This window comes from Triturus cristatus, chromosome 6 (genome assembly GCF_964204655.1).
Source record: "Triturus cristatus chromosome 6, aTriCri1.1, whole genome shotgun sequence".
NCBI lineage: Eukaryota > Metazoa > Chordata > Amphibia > Caudata > Salamandridae > Triturus > Triturus cristatus.
The window spans coordinates 1842497062-1842519642 of NC_140589.1; the positions used below are offsets into that span (position 1 = coordinate 1842497062).

Sequence of the window (22581 nt, forward strand, 5' to 3'; positions counted from 1 at the left end):
TGTAACATTTGTATAAATAATATATAACCCTGTTCTGCTGTGGCTCAGTGCCCAAAGACTGCAGAGTGCTGCGGTGTGGCCTGGTACTCCGCCCCTGGCCCAGTGTGGGTACTGCAGGCCACGACATGGGATGAGCCGAGTGGGTGTGAGTCTAAAGCCTGCGAGGGCATCTGCTGAGGACAGCAGCGAAGCAAGGATGACCTGGCACCGGTGCAAGAAAGGAAAAGGGCTTCTTTGACGGCTATTAGGTACAAAAAAACAGCATTGTCAGGGGGTCAAAGGCCCCCTCAGGACTCTGGGCCCCGGTGCAACTGCACCTGCTGCGCCTCCGGCTGACAAGAGGTCCAGGCTGCCAGCTCCTCTGCTTGGCTGCCTCCGATATGAAGGAACAGCGCCCCTCGTGGCGCTTGGGGGTAATGCCGTACAGTGGTTAAAACGCGGAGAGGCTTTTCCGGCTCTTCTAGTACAGGAAAGGTGTATGCTGCGGTGTAAAGAGGGCGTGGCAAGGATGGCTCGGTCTGCCGTGCAAGCAAGGAAGAAGAGCCCCCATGCTCCCCACTTCAACAGTGGAACACAGACAAAAATCGATGGTGTGTAAGAGGTCTATCGAATCCATAAGTCCGGTGCCACTGCACCTGCACCTGCTTCACTATTGTTAGTTACGCTCCTGAAAGGAAAAGGCTGAGTACCAATCTGACGTAGGACGTACTATAAAGAGATCTGCGTACCTAGCGCCTAGTGTACAGCGCTGTTAATTACTGCCTTAGCTAAATCAAACTGAATATGATTGTATGTTCTAAGATGCATCTGCATCGCTTTGAAACCAGGCAGGGTGGACTTCGCGCTATATCAAACTGTTAAATAGAAAAAAAAGTTAACTTTGTGGAAGTCGGACGTACCCGACTGTGTCTAAAAATACCAATGCCGGAACTAGGTAGAGCGCCTAAAGGGATCCAACGAGCCCTCAGCGCTCCGAGAGGTCACACTATGTATATCTGTGAAAACTGTAATAACCTAACGTGCGTTTTACAAGTTCCTGAAACTGCACGGAAACCCCGTACGTTCGGGACAGTGAGAAACAAACAGCGTGAAATGATACCTTCGCCGCAGGATCTTTCAGCCAGGCTGTCCTGTCCCTGCCAGCAAGAGAACATGTGACGCCCTGTCAGTTCCAAGAACCGTGCTGAGCTCTGCAACTTAAAGACATGTGTCATGACCCCACGATCACAAGAACGCTGCTGAGATATATGGAAGGCCACGGGAATTATGCGGCAGCGGAGGGGGCAAATTATGCAGCAAGAAAAGGAAAATTATGCGGCGTAATGCGCTACATTTTGTGACGGCATTGCTTCATTATTTTGTAACGTTTACACCTCTTACCACTGTCTAGGTACTGGGTGCGCCTCATTAGTTCCTGTTAAACGCATGCATAAGCTTTACAAAAGGACTTGTGCGCGCGCTTGGCGGGGGAGCGCATTCCAAGCGGGGGAGCGGACCCTTTGAAGTACGATGCCAAACGGATTGCATGGCGGCACGATGCACGTGATTGTGCGCGTGCTCGCCATACAATCCGCTTTTGGGAGCACTTTTGGGAGTCCCTTTCTAGAGTCTCGCATAGCGATTGCTATCGCAATAGCTAGGCGAGACCTAAAAAGGAGGAAGCAGTTTAAACCGGCAAATAAAGCCCATGGCATTATGGGCCTTCAAGTGAACACTGGAGCGGTTGTCTCGACGTTGCAGTTAATGACTAGTAAGAAATTAAGCTGATATGCAGTGAAACAGAATTTGTCAATATTGCAGTTGTTCCCCTGGAGCATCACACATTTTATGCAAAGACAAAAAATTACACAAAATGAAAACATTTCATAACAAACTGGATAGTTTGTTTTTTTCTAGGTGCAATGGGATAAATGTGTGATGGTCCGAAAAAGTACTTTTTAAAGCAAATTGGCTACACTGCTACTGATAATATAGGGGGATGCGCAATTCATTGCAGTAATGCGCCCACTTCCTCATGGCATCGCTGCCCCTCCCCCTTCATCGCACTACTGCTCCTCGATCTTCATGGCACTGCTTTTCCCCTTTCCTCCACGTACTACTGGTCCCTTTCTTCATCGCACCACACTCCACCCTACCCCAATCTACCCTACTACACCCTACTTTAATCTGTCCCAATTTACCCCACCCAACCTACCCCAATCCACCCCACCTAATCTACCCCACTCAACCTACTATAACCACTCCCCTTCAATCTACCCCACCCAATCTTCGCCTCTCTACCCCACTCCAATGTACTCCAGCCAGTCTACTCTATTCAGTCTACCCCAACTTACCCCACCAGCGTCTATCCCAGTCTTCCTCTCCCCAACCTACCCCACCCCAGTCTACCCTAATCTACCACATCCAACCTACCTCAATCTACCTCACGCCAGTCTACCCCACCAATCTACCACACCTCGGTCTACCCCACCCAATTTACCCCAAACTACCCCACTCCAATTTACCTAAACCTACCTCACTCCAATCCACTACATTCTAATCTACCCCACTCCTATGTGCCCCACTTCAATTTAACACAATCTACCCCAGTCTACCTCACCTCAGTTTACCCCAATCTGCCCCACTCCAATCTACCCATTTCAGTGTACCCACCCCAATGTACCACACTCCAATCTACCCCACTCCAATCTACCCCAATCTATCCCACCCACTCACTTTTAGCCATGCCAAACAGTAGTCACACTGGAGTACAACATGGCTAAAACACACCGCCAAAGCCAGTAGCGCTTGCATAGGCGAGACATGTTGTTTTTTGCCAATGCTTGTTTAACAATCCACCTGTTAAGTTCCTTAATTGTTACAAACGTCTTTTGTAAAGATGCTTAAATAAATATATTAAAGAGCGTGTATTTTTCTGTGTTTTTGGATGAAAACACAAGCATTGATCTGTTCATTGTGAACATACTCTGTTTTGTTTATTCATGCGATAAACAACAACATTCTGCTCTCTGGGCGTGGATCCCTCCGAGCAAGCTATTTTTGGTGGTGATGTGCAGAGGAGAATAACAGTAGTTTTTCCTAAGATGGCTTGCCTGCTCCACGCTCAGGGTTGGATTTCTCACACTCCAGCTCCATGCCAGCTGTTTTTGTTGATTTGTGGAGGGGGCGTGAGCAATCCACTCCCAAGACTGGCCAACTTCTTATATTGGCAGCTCACCTTCGATGGTTATCAGCAAGAAGCGTCTAGATAGGCCCAATCTTCGCCCACACCCACTCTTTCAGTTCACGTGGCCAGGGCTGCCTGTAACATGGCTCCCAGTGTCGCCTAGCCCAGTGTCCTTTGAGTGTAGGTCAGGCAAGGGATCTCTTTCAACCAGTTACATTCTGCTTGGAAGCTCTTTACTCTTTTTTCTTTCCAGGGCATTGGAACAACGTGGAGTATAAAGCCAGCTATGCTTTGTCCGCTGCTTTGCAACCCTGCGGAAGCGTGCTCTTGGACTCTAATCCTTTCTCTTCCATGTGGCCTTGTTGTCTGGGTGGACCCACAGTGCAGCGTCCCTTGCTTGTCCACCACCCTTCCACTGTCCTAGAGCGGCCATCTTCTCCATGCCCACACATATCCAGTGCAGTCTGTGCTTATGAGTGAGTCCGTTCTTGAGGCTTATTAGACAACTGTGATCCAGAGCAATTCTCCTGCGCCCATCCTAGACCCAGCTCGTGAATCGGTGTTTGAGGAGCTGCAGCAAAGATCTGGGATAGCACCTATTGGAAATATCATGAAGGAATTGAAACTTTTGTTCAATCCAGTCTGCTTTACAGGTCTCCCTTTCCTACAGAGACCTAAAACCAGGGCCGCTGGAATTATGCGGCAGGAGAGGGCCAGGGCCACTGGCCTAATGCGTCACATTTTGTAATAGTAATACTTAAATATCCCCCATACCCCCCAGTATTGATGTACGTGCGGCACACGCCGGCCCGGGCCTGTAATCGGCTTGTACTCCGTGTTCCGTCCACGGTAGCGCGTGCTTGCCTCCTTACAGCTTTGACACGTCACGTCAGTGAGCCTTGGCGCGCGCCCCGTATTTTAATTGGCGCAGGAGCTCTGCTGCCCCGGAGCTGACATTGCTCTCGCGCACAGGGGTTCACACCACAGATCTTCGGAATCTACTCTCCACTCTCAGGGCGGTTGTCTCTTCAGACAGCAGCGCCAGCCATCGCCGCGGGGGGAATTACCACCATTCTTAGGAACCGGGGCAGTTTTAAACTTGTAAAGATATGCTGTGTAAGTTTTTTGTAAGGTATGGAAGACTGCACTGATTTGAGTTTGGTGCAGGCAATGTTTGCTTTATTATCATAAAGATCAACAGTAAAAACCAGCTCACCTGACAAAGCAGGTCAACAACTAGCCCAAAAAACAGTCTACATACTGACCTGACAGCAGTGCTTTAAGTGGGATGAAAAAAATAATGAGGGGGGTCTTTCAAAGGGGCATTGCTGATGTAATTGAGGGTGTGGCTTAAAAACATGTAAGCTATATAAATCTGTTCTTAGCATAGTGCGCTGCCCGACTGCGATTTTGCTGCCTCTGTCATTGCGTCCAGATAAATATTGCAACACGTAAAATTACACCTACAACAAGCCAGAACTATTGGCTTGGTCAGTGGTTATTGTTTGCATGAGATGAATAAGCAACGTCTACGGCTTCCTTGTATAAAATTTTAAAAATGTCGCAGTTCTGACATGATGAGACTGTGAAAGAACTATAACGAGTCTCTTTGAAGTTTCATTGAAGGTAGCAGAGGGTGGCACTGCTGCAGAGTTGAGATTTTGTTTTTTCCCTCTGAGGGTGAGGGTTAAATGGAGAGCGGGCCTGTCTCTTCACCTGCTTTTCAGAACTTTCATTTATTCTGCAGACACTGGATCTAAGTTTTTGCAGGCAACCTTAAGGACATATATAGGGCCCCTTTTGAATGTCCATTTTAATTCATTACCAGGTCCGAGACTTGAGTGACCCAGCAGACTTTAAACCCTGCTGCATCCACTTTTACATGCTGATTCTGCTCCTCTGCCTGCACCTCTTGTCTCACTGCTGTACGCACACCTATCTGGCCCCCCCCCCCCTACACTCTATTCAGTGTGTCTTAACCATTTAACCCCCCTCTCTCCTCTCTTTCCACTTGTCCTAGGTGAGCAATTTTCATTGTGATGCCACGTTCTATCTTTTGTTCTGCGCCCATCAGGATTTTCTGCTTTTCATTGATACAGGGGCAGGGCAACCTTCACAGGCAAGGGTACTTCAATGAACTGTGTAATTGCGGTCATCAACGTGCAGATGCAGCCATTAGGCCCACAGGCAGGCAGGGGAGATTTTTCAAACAAAGAAAAAATATAAACTCTTAGGGGGCCCCCAGGGCCTCAATAGTCTGGAGTCTGTAAAGGTGCGAGGCCCCACGGCTGCGAGCAGGCGCGGGGCCCTTGGCAGCTGCCCATGCCTAGCGCCAGCCCTGCCTTCTGCTGTGCCACACGCCCAGTACTGGGAGTAGGTATTGGAGGTAAGACAAGCAGTAGTTATGGCAATGCTGTGGTTGTCACACCACAGACTGGTCTGGCTACCCTATGAACATGGACCAACACCCACCCAGTTAGAGGAGCTCCCACGAGAGTGGCACTGCCATGTCTGTGGTCACAGAGCATCAGCAGCTAAGACCTCTCTTCCTAAGCGCAGGTCTTGCATCCCAACCATAATGTACATCCAGACTGGGACGGTTAGCAGCACCAACGTGACCAACGCCAAGGAACTGTTCAATGTCCTACAGCAGTTTGCCAAACCCACCTGCAAAGCCACGGACGTCACACCCTCCCAGGAACTCTGTGACAAGCTCAGCTTCTACTTCCATCTAAAGATCAAGGCACTGTACAATAACTTCAACGAACGAACACCACCCCCCTACCGACCACCGCCGATAAGCCTACCTTCATGTCCTGGGACCCCGCTACCGACAAACTCATCACCAAGAAGAAAACCCACTCGGGAGACCCTACGGACCCCTGCCCACCTCACATATTCCACAGGGCCGCCACCGTCATTGCACCCGAACTAGGAAGACCCATCAATGCCTCCCTCAGATCAGGCATCTGACGACTTGAAACGGGCAGAGATAAAACCCCTCCTCAAGAAACCTATGGCCGGCCTTACAGACCTGACAAATTTCTGGCCCATCTCTTTCCTCCCCTTCGCGGCCAAAGTCACAGAGAGAATCGTAAACACCCAGCTGACCGCGTTCATAGAAGAGCACTCCATCCTGGGTGCCTCCCAATCCGGATTCCGCAGCAACCACAGCACCGAAACCACCTTCCTTGCCGCCACCGACGACATCTGCATGCTACTGGATCAAGGGCACACCGCGGCCCTCATCCTTCTAGACCTCTCCGCAGCTTTCGACACCGTCTCACACCGCAAGCTCACAGTCAGACTACACGATGCGGAAATTCATGGAGCCGCCCTAGACTGTATCCAATCCTTCCTCTCCGACAGAACCCAGAGCATCCGACTCCCTCCCTTCCTCTCCAAACTCACGGAAATCAGCTGCAGGGATCCTCACTCAGCCCCACGCTCTTCAACGTCTATATGACCCCCTTCGCCTTCATCGTCAGACAGCAGGGGCTAAACATCGTGTCCTACGCCGACGACACTCAGCTCATCCTCTCGCTCACGAATAATCCCGAAGACGCCAGACTATGCTTCCAGGAAGGAATGAAGAACGTGGCAGCCTGGATGAAGGACAGCTGCCTGAAGCTTAACTCTGAGAAAACCGAGGTCCTCATCCTCGGACCATGCCCACACCCTGGAACAACACCTGGTGGCCCTCCGCCCCCGGGAGCCCACCCACCCCTACAGACCACGCTCGGAACCTCGGCATCATCCTGGACTCCTCCCTCTCCATGAACCGCCAGATCAATGCCGTTGCCTCCACTAGTTTTGACTGCCTCTGCATCCTCTGCTAGACCTTCAAATGGATCCCCCCGACTGCAGAAAGACCGTTACCCACGCACTGATCACCAGCAGACTGGACTACAGCAACGTCCTCTACGCCGGAATCAACAAGACTCTTCTGCACAAACTCCAAACCATCCAGAACACCGCAGTCAGACTCGTCCTCAGGACACCGCGCCACGAGTACATGACCCAACACCTACGAAGCCTCCACTTGCTCCCGTCGAAAAGAGGGTCACCTTCAAACTCCTTACCCACGCCTACAAATCCCTCAACCACATCGGACGCAAATATCTCAGCTAGAGACTATCCTTCCACGTACCCAAGATGAACCTCCGCTCCGACGACCTCGCCCTGCCAGTGGTCCCCCACATCCACATCCACATCCGCAGAAGCAGAACCGGCGGCCTTCTCCTGCATCGCAGCAAAGGCCTGGAACGAGATCCCTGTGAACATCAGACGCTCCCCAACTCTGCAGACATTCAGGAAGAACCTCAAGACCTGGCCTTTCGACTTACCCGGAGCCGCTGCTCCCCCCCTCCCCCACCAGCGCCTTGAGACCCTCATGGGTGAGTAGCGCGCTTTATAAACCTCTGATTGATTGTCTGTGCTGCATACAATGAACTCGGCATCCCTTTAAGCTACCTGGAGTTCAACTCACTGAGTGTGCGGAAATGTTGGTCTGTGTTTGATTAGCGCATGCTTCCAGCATCCACCTGTGCAGATAAATGCTGGAGGGGCACAGTTTTGGCTTAATTTTTAAACTCTTGACTCGGTGCAGGTGGAATGAATTTTGCTGCGATTACCCAGTAACCTCGAATGCCACTAGTCATGAATGTCTTGCAGTAAAAATATTGCAACTTTAGAAGTGTTTTAATTTTCATTCTGTCATAGCACCCTACTTGTGCTAAAGTCATGAACCTGTGCATAACGTCTCAGGGACTTGAACACCGGTCTCATGTTCTAAACGGATCTTGAGCCGGGGCGCAGACCTGCCCAGCAGCCTTACTTTGCAATCATTGTAAACTCTCCTTGCCCCATACACCCATTTGTGGCTCCACACTCCACTAACACCTAGGAAAGTATAGCGGTCCCCAGTCCAGCCTGAGGTCTACTGAGATTCCAAGCTCATCGACTTTGACACAGGTTTGACGGAGGTTCTACTGATCTGGACCCCCACTGCTATACACTTCATATACAACCCTACAACGTATTATCCGCACACAGGTTTACCCTACATGTTGCATTGACCCATTGTCCGCCGACTGATGCAAAGTTAGGGAAAAACCAACACCCCGTCGCACTTTGCCTACTCTTCATGGACAGGCCTACAATGCATATACACTTACACAAGGAGAAATGATAAGGCAATAGGTAAATGGGATTGCCTGAACAGACCAGTAACTGCTCAGGCTGTAGCAGTACTAGGGTCTTGCAAGGCGGGCTTGGATATGATGCTGAGTGGAAAGGAAGGTCGCGTGTGTCCATGTGATGTGTTGGTTCAATGTGATCCTCAGGTCCATCATATCCTTCCTCTTCCCAGCACTCTGTGCTTCAATCATAGCTGCCCCCTAAGCAGAATCATAAGAAATGCCTCGGCACACATTGCATTGTTGTAAATTCTGCTTATGAAAAGCAGCTCCTGGCATGCCAAAGAGACTGCAAGGCCAATATGCGTTAACCAGATACAGCCACAGTCAAATTGGCACCGCCACCCCTAGTCAGAGCATACCCGCCTCTCCCTGTGGTCCAGCTGTTGACTCATTTCAGATGTTTGCCCAGCTTCAGTACCAGACAAGAGATCTCTTCTCGACCTCATTGACTGTCCTAGACAGCCAAAGGGCAGCAGGGCAAGTACCACCGTGGCCGAAGAGACGGGTTCACCAGACCAGAGCATGGGCTTCTACTGTGGCTCCCGGTGCGGGTAGGGTAGGTCTTGTAGAAGGTTTTGGTGCCAGGAGCGTGGTGAGGAGGGTCTGGACATGAGCAGTGTGGAGGAGGAGGCAGAAAGTCATGTGAACAGGTGTGGATGGAGGGCCTGCGTCCTGACAGAGCTGAGGGGAGAGGTGCTGTGAGTGAGGGAGGTGTTAAATCTATGCCCATGGCTCTACGGAGTGGGGACAGAGCTGAGGGGAGAGGTGCTGCGAGTGAGGGAGGTGTTAAATCTATGTCCATGGCTCTACGGAGTGGGGACAGAGGTGCTGTGAGTGAGGGAGGTGTTAAATCTATGTCCATGGCTCTACGGAGTGGGGACAGAGGTGCTGTGAGTGAGGGAGGTGTTAAATCTATGTCCATTGCTCTACGGAGTGGGGACAGAGCTGAGGGGAGAGGTGCTGTGAGTGAGGGAGGTGTTCAATCTATGCCCATGGCTCTATGGAGTGGGGACAGAGGTGCTGTGAGTGAGGGAGGTGTTAAATCTATGTCCATTGCTCTACGGAGTGGGGACAGAGCTGAGGGGAGAGGTGCTGTGAGTGAGGGAGGTGTTCAATCTATGCCCATGGCTCTATGGAGTGGGGACAGAGGTGCTGTGAGTGAGGGAGGTGTTAAATCTATGTCCATTGCTCTACGGAGTGGGGACAGAGCTGAGGGGAGAGGTGCTGTGAGTGAGGGAGGTGTTCAATCTATGCCCATGGCTCTATGGAGTGGGGACAGAGCTGAGTGGAGAGATGCTGTGAGTGAGTGAGGGAGGTGCTAAATCTGTCCATGGCTCTACGGAGTGGGGACAGAGCTGAGGGGAGAGGTGCTGTGAGTGAGGGAGGTGTTAAATCTATGTCCATGGCTCTATGGAGTGGGACCGGATTCCAGCCCCGGCGAGCTTGGCTCAGTTCAAACGCTGCATGCTTCGATTTGCAGGATGCAAATGAGTTCACCCAGCACAGATTATCGGCTTCTGAGGCTTGATGCATTCCAGTGGGCACTCTTTTTTGCATATGCAGTTTAATGCACACTTGCTAGGCGCCAAACTGTAAACATTGGACTTCTAAATGCAATCGTGGTCATATCACGGTAGTTGTGACGATTGAGGAGTGTGTCAGCAGATATGAAGACCAGTTCATAGGAATATGCAGTGGTGTGCAACCTGAGGAAGTTTGCCAAGGTTCCGCGTTTGACAAATGCTTTAAATGGTGTATGTGTCGTATTAGGTTTTAATTTACAACCGATTGTGCACAAACAAAGTCTAGTCTGTTAAAAAGAAAACCAGCTTTGGCAAAGCCAATAGGTCTTGCCTTTTGTATCCCTTGATTTTACCAGTTGTGTCTGGTGGTGCATTACAGCATCAGGATGCTGTGCAGCACTGTCAAAATAAAAAGTAAAGTGCTGTGCCATCATTCCACCGACGTGTGCATTTGTGAGAAGCATGCAGGCGCCATTTGCTTCATTTTATTTTTGGAACCAGGAAGGTGGAGGCCACTTGAGCGGTAAATTACAAAAAATGAATGCTTTTGTAGCACTAAAACACCAGTTGGGGGGGGGGAAACATGGATGGTGGGGCAGTTATGGGGAAGTTGAGGGTCTTAATGAAGGAGCGAGCGAGTGGGTGGGTGTGGATCAAGAGGAAAAGCACCACGCGGAGGGCAGTGAGATGAAGCACGAGGGAAATAACACCACAGAAGCACACAGATGTGAGAGAGCAGCACAGGAGGGTGAAGTGGGGGTGGAAGAAGCACCAGGAGAGAGCAACACAGAGCAGGAGTGGGGAGAGATGCAGACAGAGGTTAGAGAGCAACACAGAGCAGAAGTAGGGAGAGCAGCACAGAAGGGTTAGAGAGCAACACAGAGCAATAATGGGGAGAGCAGCACACAAGGGTTAGAGAGCAACACAGAGCAGGAGTGGGGAGAGATGCACAGAAGGGTTAGAGAGCAACACAGAGCAATAATGGGGAGAGCAGCACACAAGGGTTAGAGAGCAACACAGAGCAGGAGTGGGGAGAGATGCACACAGATATTAGAGTGCACCACAGAGCAAGAGTGGGGAGAGAATTAGACAGAGGTTAGAGAGCAACACAGAGGAGTGGGGAGAGCAGCACACAAGGGTTAGAGAGCAACACAGAGAAGGAGTGGGGAGAGCAGCACACAAGGGTTAGAGAGCAACACAGAGCAGGAGTGGGGAGAGAAGCACACAAGGGTTAGAGCGCAACACAGGCTGGGAGGAGGGAGAGAAGCACAGAGGGAATCATCTGGAAAACACATGCACTGATAGTGCCTAAGCAAAAGAGACACAAGAGCAGGGCAGGGAGGAAAAAAGCACAGATGTACGAGAGAGCAATACCGCGGGGTAGAGGGGGCAAGGGAAGCCATTAAATAAGAATCAAGCAAATGAGTCACAAAACAGCCAACCTGTGGTAAGCAATGGAAGGGCTTTAAGCCCACTGTCAGATCTTGGTCAGCGGACAATAAGTCTTTTGCAACCTGGGCTCAACCTAAAAATACCTTAATCTTTATCTTGATGCGTCAAGATTCACCGCTTTCTGAGAGTTAGGTTGACCTCTATTGGTGGTTGTTTTTTTTTTTTGTTTCTTATTTTTTTAATTATTTTTGTCAATAATTAAATAACTCCAAGGAAGAACACGGTGTTTACCTGATAGCGAGATGAAAATAGACATGCTATCTTGAGTAGATAATCATTTGTACAACGTAAAAGATCTACCCGTTCATCCTCACTAAACAAACTGTACCTGGTGTAAGATTGTTAAAATAGGAGCTGCAAAAGTTCCACATTTTGACGTTGCGCAGGCAGACATACGTGACTCCTCCCACTCTACTTCTTTTTTCAATAGCCCCTTAGAATGTACAGCTTGGATCTGTCAAACTGACAGGCACCAAAACCAGTCCTGTTCAATGGAGCTTTCCAAACTGACAGGCACCAAAACCAGTCCTGTTCAATGGAGCTTTCCAAACTGACAGGCACCAAAACAAGTCCTGTTCATGGAGCTTTCCAAACTGATGCAAGACTTGTGCTGGGTCAATAGCCTTATGTTTTTTGCATGAGTGTTAGCCTTTGAATATACACTATTTCTTGAGCATAGATTATTGGTAAATAGGTTTACTGGGTGAGTTTGTTAACCTCTTCTTTCTCTTGCTCAGGCTTATAACATCCACGTGAATGGTGTCTTGCACTGCCGGGTCCGATACAGCCAGCTTCTGGGTCTGCATGAGCAGGTAAAGTCGATCATGTGGCCCCAAAATGCAGCTTGGTCCCCTTTCCTGCTCTTCCCTTTTGTGGGTCTTTAAACCTCCCTTCATGAGCTGGTCTTTGAAGTGTGTCTTCTTTCTATCCCTTGACTGCTCTATCCCGCCTCGCAGCGTTGACCTTTGTGGTGACCCTTCCCTGAGCCTTTGTATTTTCCACCTTCATGTCCTTGGCTTCATCTGTCCCTGACCTACCAAAAACATGTTTGGTTTGCCATCTTCTTGTGTCATCTCCTAGGCTCATGTGCTTTGTTCTTCTGTTTGTGACTTGCTTGAGGTCTCTGATCCTAGGTGTTTGTGTGATGTGGTGGTACATTGATGTTGTTACTCCATAGAATACCTTTAGTTTTTGGTGCAAGGATAATGTGTGCGAGTATTGATTCTTTATTTAGTGAAAGCTTAGATGGTTTTGGCTTTGAGAGTTCTTCTCCCCTGTTAACTTGCTTCTACTTTGATTTTTATAGCTAAGAAAAGAGTATGGCCACAATGTGGTGCCAGCATTCCCTCCCAAGAAGATCTTTACACTTACTCCGGCTGAGGTGGAACAGAGGAGAGAGCAGCTGGAGAAGTACATGCAGGCGGGTGAGTGTTTTTTGTCTTGTGGTTGGTGCTTTTTGAACCTTTGAGCAAGTGTGGGAATTGTTGGGTTGTGCGCGCTGTCCAGACTGAATTATCTCGCTCGATCTAAATAAACACCAAAGTAGGTCCTGCAGTAACCTCAACACTTACTGAGTTTCTTCATAATGGGCACTTGTACAGAATTGACCAATCCCACCATTGCTGCCAAACCTGGTAGGACTGGAGTAAGAGAAGCAAATTAACCCAATGTTAGACTTAGCAGGACATGACTTTTGCAGAAATATCCATGGTGCCATGTTGATGATTTTGTTATGTAGGGTTTGTGTGTTGACATTATTGCTGAAGTTGACTTTGGGGTAACATTGTGCTGCGGATACTGCTGTTTCGGTCATGACCGCGAGCCACAGAATGATTTTGATAGGTCTGGATTTGTGGTTAAATCGAAGACTGTGAAAGGGTTCCAACAACAGAGATCCTGCAGAGAAATCATTACGGAGATCAAGCAGCGGTTAAGAATGTTTCTTTACTCCCAACAGCCTTTCTGAATTGAAATAATTAAGTGTTCCCAAGACATGTACCATTCCATACTGTGGAGTGCCAGAATATACCCATTCCAGAACATGTATATGGTCCAAAGAGCGGTTAGTAACTATTTCCTAACAGACCTCCAAGAACTTGCAAGTTTTCAGATATGGCGTACTGTTAATGTGACATGAGTTTTGTTGTGAGTGCTTCATGAACCATAGCAGAGGCCTTGCATTGTGATGATCTTTAGAAGGAATCCAGTGAAGAGTTGGATAGGATGAGCCAGACTTTGAGGTGTCCTTTTCCTGTTCCTACATGTGTATTTATTGTGAAGGCATGGCTCAGAACCCTAAATGCGTCGGTGTATTGTGTATTCAAGAAGGCTAGGCGACCAAAGTCTCCTTCACAATCAGTGTGCACAGAAAGGTTTAAGAGGCAGAGGGGAGCGAGAAGCCAGGAGAGGATGGCTCTAATGGTTCGGGCTACATGGACTGTTTATAGCACGCTCTGTATTTATATCCAACTATACAATTTATATTAAACCATTTGCAATAAAGTTTACTCTTTGGTTATTCCGCAGGGAGCATTAAAGTTTATATGAAACACAGTATCCGTTGTACCTGCACTCCCAAGGTTGAATGTTATTGGAAAAGGGAAAGTGGCAGGAGTCAGTGCTTTTGCTGAGCTGATGAAAGCAGTAGACGGAAGTATTCATACATTAAAGAATAGCTTGATATGAACTTTATTCAGATTCGGAGCATATGTCTTAACTCACAGGGGGAACTGCCGACAGCTGCTCTAAAGAGAAAGCGGGCAGACTCATTCTTAAAATAGCTTGTACATCAAATTGCAAATGGGGGTGTGGGGGGTTGGGTGGGTACTGTAGGCATTGCAAGGCCCCGCCACTGCTGGGGATGAAGCAGACATCAGGCAGGTTACCAAGTGCACGTTTGCACTCCGCCCTCTGCCCCGGCTGAATTAGCCTCCGAGCCGATTTCTTACTCTTACCAGCACACAGCTACCCTGGGGGAAGCAGGAAGAGACCTTTTCGTCCATAGTAGTTGTCATTTCCGAATGATGGATTCTCCAGATTGTCCAGCAAGGCTGTGCCCTGCCATTCCTTTCAGACCACCCCAAGTCTCCCATACATCAGTGGCTTTCGAAGGTGCACCTATCCATCTTGTTGCGTAAGATGCCAGCTCTGTTGGCCAAAGGGGCTGTCGAGAAGGAGCCGGCCTCTGAAGCAACTACTGGTTGATGCTCCAGCTATTTTCCTTTTGCCAACGAAGAATGGCGGCATTCATCCTATTTTGTATCTTCGCCCTCGAAATGGCTTTTTCTGGAAGGACAAAATACAAAAGCTCACTTGCCCAAAATTCTGTCTGCCCTGGATCCGGGTAACTGTATGATAACTTTGGACCTACAGGATGTGTACTTGCACGTCCCCGTCCTGCAGTCCCACAGATGTTACATGTGATTCAAATTCAGCCAGGTCCCATTTTCAATTTGCCTTCCTCCCCTTCGGTGTTGCCAGCACCCTTCAGGTGTTCACAGAAGTGATGTCAGTTGTCGCTGCCCATCTTTGGAAGTTGAGGATACCAGATTTCCCATCCCTTGATGACTTGCTGTTGAAGATGGGTTCTCCACAGTCGGTGGTATATCACCTCCAGACGACTGCAAAGCTCTTTGCGTCTGAGTTCTTGGGCAATGAGCCAAAGTCACACCCGACTCCTTTGCAGAGGCTTCCTTTTGTAGGAGCTGCTCTGGACATGGTACAGATCAGGGCCTTGCATCCAGCGCAACAAGTCCAGGACATTAGGGCCATGATCCAGATGTTTTAGCCTCTTTCTTGGATCACAGTGAAAGCAGCTGGCCCTTCTGGGCCTGTTAGTCTCATGCATCCTGCTTGTCCACTTTGCCTGGTGGATCTCGAATTGTGGTTACATCTGAGGTGGCACAGGACATCTTCTAACACTGGTGAGAGCCCTGGCTGGATCTTTTTGCCACCGTCAATCATACAGTGTCAACACTTCTGTGCATTGGAGTTTCCAAGTATTCTCTCTAGGAGACTTATTCAGCCTAGAGTAGAGCTCGAGACTCTTGTATGTCTTTCCACCACTGTCTGTTCTGCCTCGAGTTCTAAAGATCATCAGGAGCGACTGGGCCCAAGACATTGTAATGCCTCTGGGTTGGGACAGGAGTGTATGGTACCTGGAATGCCTGTGCGTGAGCATTTACCCTCCGATCCGGCTACCTCTGCAGGAGGATCTTCTGTCACAGCAGCGGTTTAGAATATGCACAGCCATGCGTAGAGATTTGGTGGTGACCATTAAATGCGTTTGTTCTGTCCTTGGGGGTTGTGCATGTTATCCTTGCATCCAGACATCTTTATACAAAGTCCATCTATACTGGACACTGTGACAAATGTGTTGCCTCTGGTCGAGTCCACAACATAGACCCCCTTACAAGTCAAACTGTCAAATTTGTTACGGTTCGTTTTGTCCTTGACCCAGAAAGGTCTTGCAGCAAGAACACTTGAAGTTTATTTTTTGACCAGTCGTCCTTATTTAAATCGCCTGTTGTGATGTGCTTTATTAAAGTTTTGACACATGTTACCTCCCAAATTATTTATGATGCCACAGTTGGATCTGTTTCAGACTTTTCGTAGGTATTCCACCGTTGAACCCATTCACAGCTGCTGGCTGCACCTTCTCACTCTCAAAACAGTCTTGCTTACTTCAGCTTGTTGTGTGAGTGAGCTCTAGTCTCCATCTGTGCAACTGCACTACACCATCGTTTGCCTCAATAAGTTGGTGTTAATAACCTGGGCTGGCTCCTTGCCGAAAGTTGTGACTCCGTTTCACCTTGGGCAATCCATCACCGTTTCAACATTCTTTGCTCCATCTCATCCAGTGAAAGAGGAGGAGCGACTCCGTCTGGATCCCAAGAGAGCATTGAGCTTTTATATTGACCATTCCAAAAACAATCAGGAGGATGATCAGCTCTTTGTTGGGTTCCCTGGAGCAAAGAAATGTGATGAAGAAAAGGACTCTGTCACGGTGGAATGGCCTCTGCATTAAGGCCTCTACGTACAGTACAATCGGCACCCTCAACGGGCTAGGGGCTCATTCGACCAGGGCCAGGGGTACTTCTACCATTCCGTTTGCACGCAGGGTGCTTGTTCTAGACATCTGCCAGACTGCAGTGTGGGTGTAGGTGCACACGTTCACAAAGCATTACAAGTCCGACAGGAAGGGCATGAGCCCATTCAACAGTCCTTCCATCTTTGGAAGGTGAGGAATCTGTGGTTAGAAGCATCAATCAGAGGAACACGTTACAAGTCTTGTATTAACATCTGAATAGGTGCCAAATTAGATCTGCACACTTCTACATCCGATTGTTTTTGTGCTGAACATCCAAGGGCCGAGAGAATGTCCAGCAGGAAACTGACATCAGCACGCAGAGATGCCGCTTATATGCAGCTGTGTTTCGTCGCTTCGTGATGGAACGAGGCCATCACGAAGCTGCACAAATCTACCTAGTGGCGTGCTGGAGCACTGCTGTGAAAACGTTCGGATGCAATCTGGTGCATCGGGAATATTCTAAAGGTGAGAAGCCTGTTAGATTAAATATCTGCCAGAAAGAGCGTTACCGAAGGTAAGTAACTTGGTCTTTGTGCTTCTCTTATTATTGATTTTGGCTAGGTCAGTTGTCAAGTGTTAAATGATCTTTTCAGTATATTGTTCATTGCGTGCTGGGCTGCTTGGTGTGGAGCACACGCTCTTTATGTATTCTGTTTCAGTTCTAATGTCCACCTGAGAGATGGTTTACGCCTTTGCTGCTGCTAGTGCTTCTTAGCCTGAGCGCACTAGTACTGAGCATGTGCGACCAGATCGAACACTCTGTTCTTTTAGGTGTGCTTTTTGGGAGACTGTGCTTGACAGAATTTGTTGGTCTTCTTCCCCAGTGCGCCAGGAGCCATTGTTAGGAGTCAGTGAGACCTTCAACAGCTTCCTGCGAAAGTCCCAACAGGTAAGTACCTCCTGACATTGATACCGTCTTCGTTTGAAAGCGTCCCTCTGTATTCTCTTATCAGTTTATTCCACACTCTTTCACCTGGTGACTGTGTGTTCCGGCTTTCTGGCATGTGGCTGGCTGTGTTATGTGCATGCCTGCTTATCATGTACCAACTGCTACTGTTTGTGGTGGGTGCGATAGAATATCTTGACTGTAGTATTTCACCTTGTAAGCCCCAATCTCCTCTCTCACCGATTCTTCATTGTACAGCTCAAAGATTACACTTGTTTGTCTTCCTTGTGCCACAGGCGCCTCGTTTGACTATGCTGGATTTGATTCATGTGAAATGCTAGAATTTGAGGGCACTTTGAAAACTTTCACACCACTGCAGTCTCCCCCCTGTTTTTTTTAGCTCCCAAATATCTGGACTTTGGAAGGAATTCGGAATTCAGCACTACCCTTTTCAAACGCTGATATAATACCGTGTTGTCCCGGTCTTGGTCTTTTTTGTATTCGTTTGATATTATTTTTATTCCCATTATGTAACCTGGAAGTTTCTGTAGAAACATTTTCATACGTTACTTTGAAATCTCAGATCCATCACTGTTTCATATCATTGGCTTTGTAGGAGCACACTTTATCTGTAAAAACACCTCATGTTATAATTTGCATCGTATTCCTTTTTAGGTCTCGCTGAGCCGGCGCATGCGCTGCTCTGCGAGACATTTAGTGAGTGGCTTTTGAAAGGGCTACCAGAGGCTTTTGCTGGCCTCAAGCACGTGTGCAGCCACCATGTGGGTTTCTGTCAAGACTCATTAAGCCTTGCGTGCCTCTCTCAGCCTTGCTTGCTTGTGCTTCAATTCCCTCCCCCCTCCCCCACCACAGATCGCGTCACCACTCGCGCGTTTTTTTTCTTTTCGGTTTGGCGCGTGCATGCGCACACAACTCCCGGGCTTGTCTTATTCAGCATCGTGTCGCCACTCGCGTGTTATTTCAACCCGCACCCTCTCCGATTCTCAGCCGTGCCCGCGCAGCCGTAACTGCCTCAGTGAAGTAAGTGATGACAATGCTGTGCCCCTGAGTGTCCGCAGCAACATAACAATGGACCTGGAGTCAGTTTGCGACTAAATTTCTCCTCTTCGCCCTGTGAGGATGACTCATTGAAGCGCTACAAATTCCATTTCCTTTCAAGAGGTTATGTTACCTGCGTGTGAAAATACACTGTCCAGGCCACGTGTGAAAGCAGATGCACGCACATTCCAACGATAAGCCAAGCTGCGAACCACCACTATGTTCATAACTGAGACATATTTAAATGAATTGCTGGATTAAGATTTCGTGTAATAATAGTAGAGTTCTTGTTTGTTTACTTCACCTCGCTGCTCACTAGTACTCTCAGACTTCAACATTAGACTGAGCTGACTTTTATGGGTTTTCCACTCTTCGTTTATTTGCAATGCGATTTATACTTGGTCGCAGCTCTGCGTCTCACACACCGCTGTGGACTACACTGAAACACAACATAATTGAGTTTTCATTCAAGTCAAACATTGAGATGCGACTGGGCAGTTTTTAAGAGCATTATTAGCTTAGACGCGGAGGAAACAAGCATTGGCATAGCCAATAGGTCTCGCCTTTGGGACCTTATAAGTGTTTAGCCATGCACCAGGTGATGTTGTTGCACCAAGGATATTGTGCTGCATAACTAAATACTTAGAAGGTCCCAAAAGCGAGACCTATTGGCTATGCCAGTGCTTGTTTGTTGTTTTATCTCCTACATATGAATTTATTTGTTAAAATATTTAAATCTCTTGGTAAGACTGTTGATTGTAATATTTAGTAGTATTGCCCCCCTAATCACACCATGTTCTTGATAGTGAACTACCTGGAAACTTTTCATATACTTGAATGACCGGTTTATTGGTTTTCATACTTTCCATCTTTGTTTCTTTGCTATTTTCTTAGCCTTTTGCAATGTTTTGGTCTCTTGGAATCTGCTTCTGGGATGGACATACTAAATGAATGACCTTACCTAGCAATGCGTAGACCTGCTAAATGACTTTCAAAGCAGAGTCAAGATTTGTATGCTATTTTATGCTTGCTTTGTTCTAGTGACTTGATTGCTCTCCACCTGGAATGGCCGGCTATACTATGGGATTTGCACTTTGTTGTCTACAGTATTCCTTTTTAGGTCTCGCCTGACCCAGCGCATGCGCTGGTCTGGCGAGACTTATTGAGAGGGCTCCAAAAAGTGCTACTAGGCCAGTCTAGAGCTACAGTGCATGTGGGCGCGCACCGCGCTTTACCGCGATTACTTTCCCTTTCGCGGCCACACGCTGCTTTGATGTTTGATCGCGATCACTTTCGCGGCCGCTTGGCATAGCCAATAGGTCTCGCTTTTGGGACCTTATAAGTATTTAGTTATGCAACTGTTCGCTAAATACTTATAAGGTCCCAAAGGCGAGACCTATTGGCTATGCCAATGCTGGTTTAAACTCTGATCAGTTTCATATTAATTTCAAGCCCCCCATGAAGGGGCTGTAACTTGTATATCAGTTTGAGGAAATGCCATTCAGTAGCACACACCTTGTCAGTCGGAAGGTTTTCAGCTGCAGTTTATATTCGACAAGGAAACTTATGTTGGTGTTCCGCTTAACAGCAATGGAGCAAGAAGTTAAACGTCACAAAACCAAATCAAACAGTAATGTTTAAAAAAAAAAACACATCTCGAAGATTTCTCTTGGGGTGAGACTATATCAGTTTGTCTCTGCACCGGAAGCAAATTGCTGTAAAGCACTCGCTTCTACAGATCCTGTTGGAAGTCTTCACATTGTAATATAACATGAAGCACATTTTAATTATGAATGTTGTCATTTTGTATTCTCTATATTCATGGCTGCATTTTCAACATTGGTGAGTAGGACACTTTCCAGCAGAGTCAGTTACCCACATTTCGAAGTTAGTTTCTGCTTGCCATCTGCATGAGTCAGTCAGCCTATCTGCTTTCATTCCAAATTCTTTTTTTTAACCTTTTTTGAAGTAGGGTTGCTGTACTGACTTGGCGAGGTTGTACTTGAACACAACTCAATGTTACAGTTGAGGCAGGTGGTTTTAGATGCAGATCAGCCGTTAGGATAACACATTAATTATTGTTCAGATTAGATTACAAAATTTATCAGAAATGACTGGTGTCTATTGTATCCAACAACTACTGTCTTTGTTGTATTTCAAATTTATAAAGCACTTTTATATTCGAAGGTCTCGACGCACTGAAAAACATAAGACAGTGACCTGCTATATAAGCGAAAGAGTTAACTTTATTAGTAAAGAGAATATGCAAAGAGCTCGATTGAGTTAGAAGACATACCATTCCAAAGCTTGAGGCCAGACACTGTGAACGCTTTCCCTCCATACGTGCATTTTTAGACGCAGGGGTGCTGAGAAGACTGTTAGAGGGAGATTAAAGGTTGCTTTAGGGTAGATATTTGTTCATGATCATGTTAAAGTTTGGTGAAGATCCAAAAAGACATGTTTGGACAAGAGCTTGGCTGAATTAATGCTAGAGGAAAGTAGAACAGCCCTGGGCGCGGGATGTGGTGCCACCTGAAGTTTGTTGATGTGGTTTCCTGCAATACCTAAATACTGTAATCTGGCCTGGAGCTATAAATGGCACTTACCTGGGTACAGTTGGCACCCATGCGAAAATCATCCGAAGCGGCTACCAGAGATGACTCAGTGCTTCTGCACGAGCAAACGTGTCCTTGGGCATCATCCAAAATGGAAGAAAATCAAAGTAGTCCAAGAGTTAAGAGCCTACATTGCTGTCAGGCTCTTTGTTACTGCTGGTTGAAGGGTGATGGCCCAGTAGTTGACTGGGTCTACAGAATCAAGGGTGGGGTTTTAATAATAGAGGTTTGACAATCCCTTGCTTAAGTTCCAAAGGCTCAATATCATAATGGAGAGCTCTGTGATGTTAAAAAGGATCTTAAACTCAAGAAAAATCCAGTTTGAGAATTTTTAACCGAATCCGATGTTTCAGAGAGCAGATTTACAAAGCTATGGCAGTCTTAGCCAGTGGCGTGTCGGATAAACAGAGTGAGCTGCAGTTTTGGGTCCCTTGGTAAGAGGAAGCCCATGCTCACTAGTGTCATTTACTACATTTGTGACTGCTCGGAGGTCGCTGCGTTACTACCCTATATTGAATCTTCATACATGCAGTTTTCGATTTAAATAAATATAATCGCCAATTTGATACAAAATAACTGGTTGGAATTTGATATTGATGTAGAGTTGTTTGCAAGATCACTTGGGATGTTATGTTTTCTCTAGTCTGGTGCATTATACAAATAATCAGAACAAAAAAAGTAATGGCTTCATTTTTTATAATTTACTGCTCGAACTATATTGGGAAATGCTATCTACGTTCTGTGCACCGGGCCTCTAATTTCAATATCTATATATTTATGAGTAAATAAAGAGGATGGTATGTTTATCATTTTGTTTCTGTTGCCATAAAGGACCAGTTTATCTGCAATAGGCATGGCCTGTTGATGTGATTCAGATGAAAGGAATTGAAAGAGGGTAATACTGTCTTGGGTATGTCCGGCCTGATGTGTGGGACATCGTCAGCAGACGGGGACTGCAGTTATTCCTCTATATCAAATATTCAGCTGCAGTAGTATCAGAATTCTTTTCTAAATGATAATTAAAATTGCCCGCTATAATAATTTGTGATTTGAAGGAAATGTGGTTAATAAATCGGAGATTTCAGGTAAAAGGGAAGTAGAGAGAGGGCGATATGCAGGGAGTACCACAATTGACTTATAGCAGATGCCTGGATTGACGAAGGTATTGCTTTTTCCAGAAACTTTAATGTTGAGAATGTACAAGGATGTGTCTTCTCTACTGCCACACCTGTATGGGGGCACCTCCAAGGTAGGAAAGGAACATGAATATGCGGTGGATTTCCGCACCATCTGGGATAGTACTATGATCAAACACAATAAGATGATGGACGGAGCGCTGAAATGTTTTAGACACTCACCCCCAGTCACAGATCTGGGTTGAATCCATCATCATTCTTTAGCTCACTTTGCCACCTCAGTTCAGACCCAGCCATATGCAAATCAGTCTTGACCCTGTGCCTCATGGGAACAGTCCAGCCCGAACTGCCAAGCCAGGTCTTCCCTGGACTGGAAACAAGCATCCTGGGACCGGTTTCATGGTAATACCCCTCATCAGCCAGCTTGCTTGAATCTAGTGGCAAAGTGAGCCCG

The 22581-nt window shown here is 47.4% G+C and overlaps 1 protein-coding gene across 2 annotated transcripts in view; it reads left to right on the plus strand.

The window, feature by feature from the left end:
• Window positions 1–22581, plus strand: part of SNX17 (sorting nexin 17) — a 199095-nt gene that overhangs the window by 103867 nt on the left and 72647 nt on the right. For both annotated transcript variants that reach the window (XM_085613293.1, XM_085613294.1), the window contains exons 2-4: window positions 12080–12154; window positions 12649–12766; window positions 17256–17320. In XM_085613293.1, coding sequence (XP_085469419.1) covers window positions 12757–12766; window positions 17256–17320 — 75 coding nt within the window. In that variant the 5' untranslated portion in view covers window positions 12080–12154; window positions 12649–12756. The remainder of the gene's footprint in view (window positions 1–12079; window positions 12155–12648; window positions 12767–17255; window positions 17321–22581) is intronic.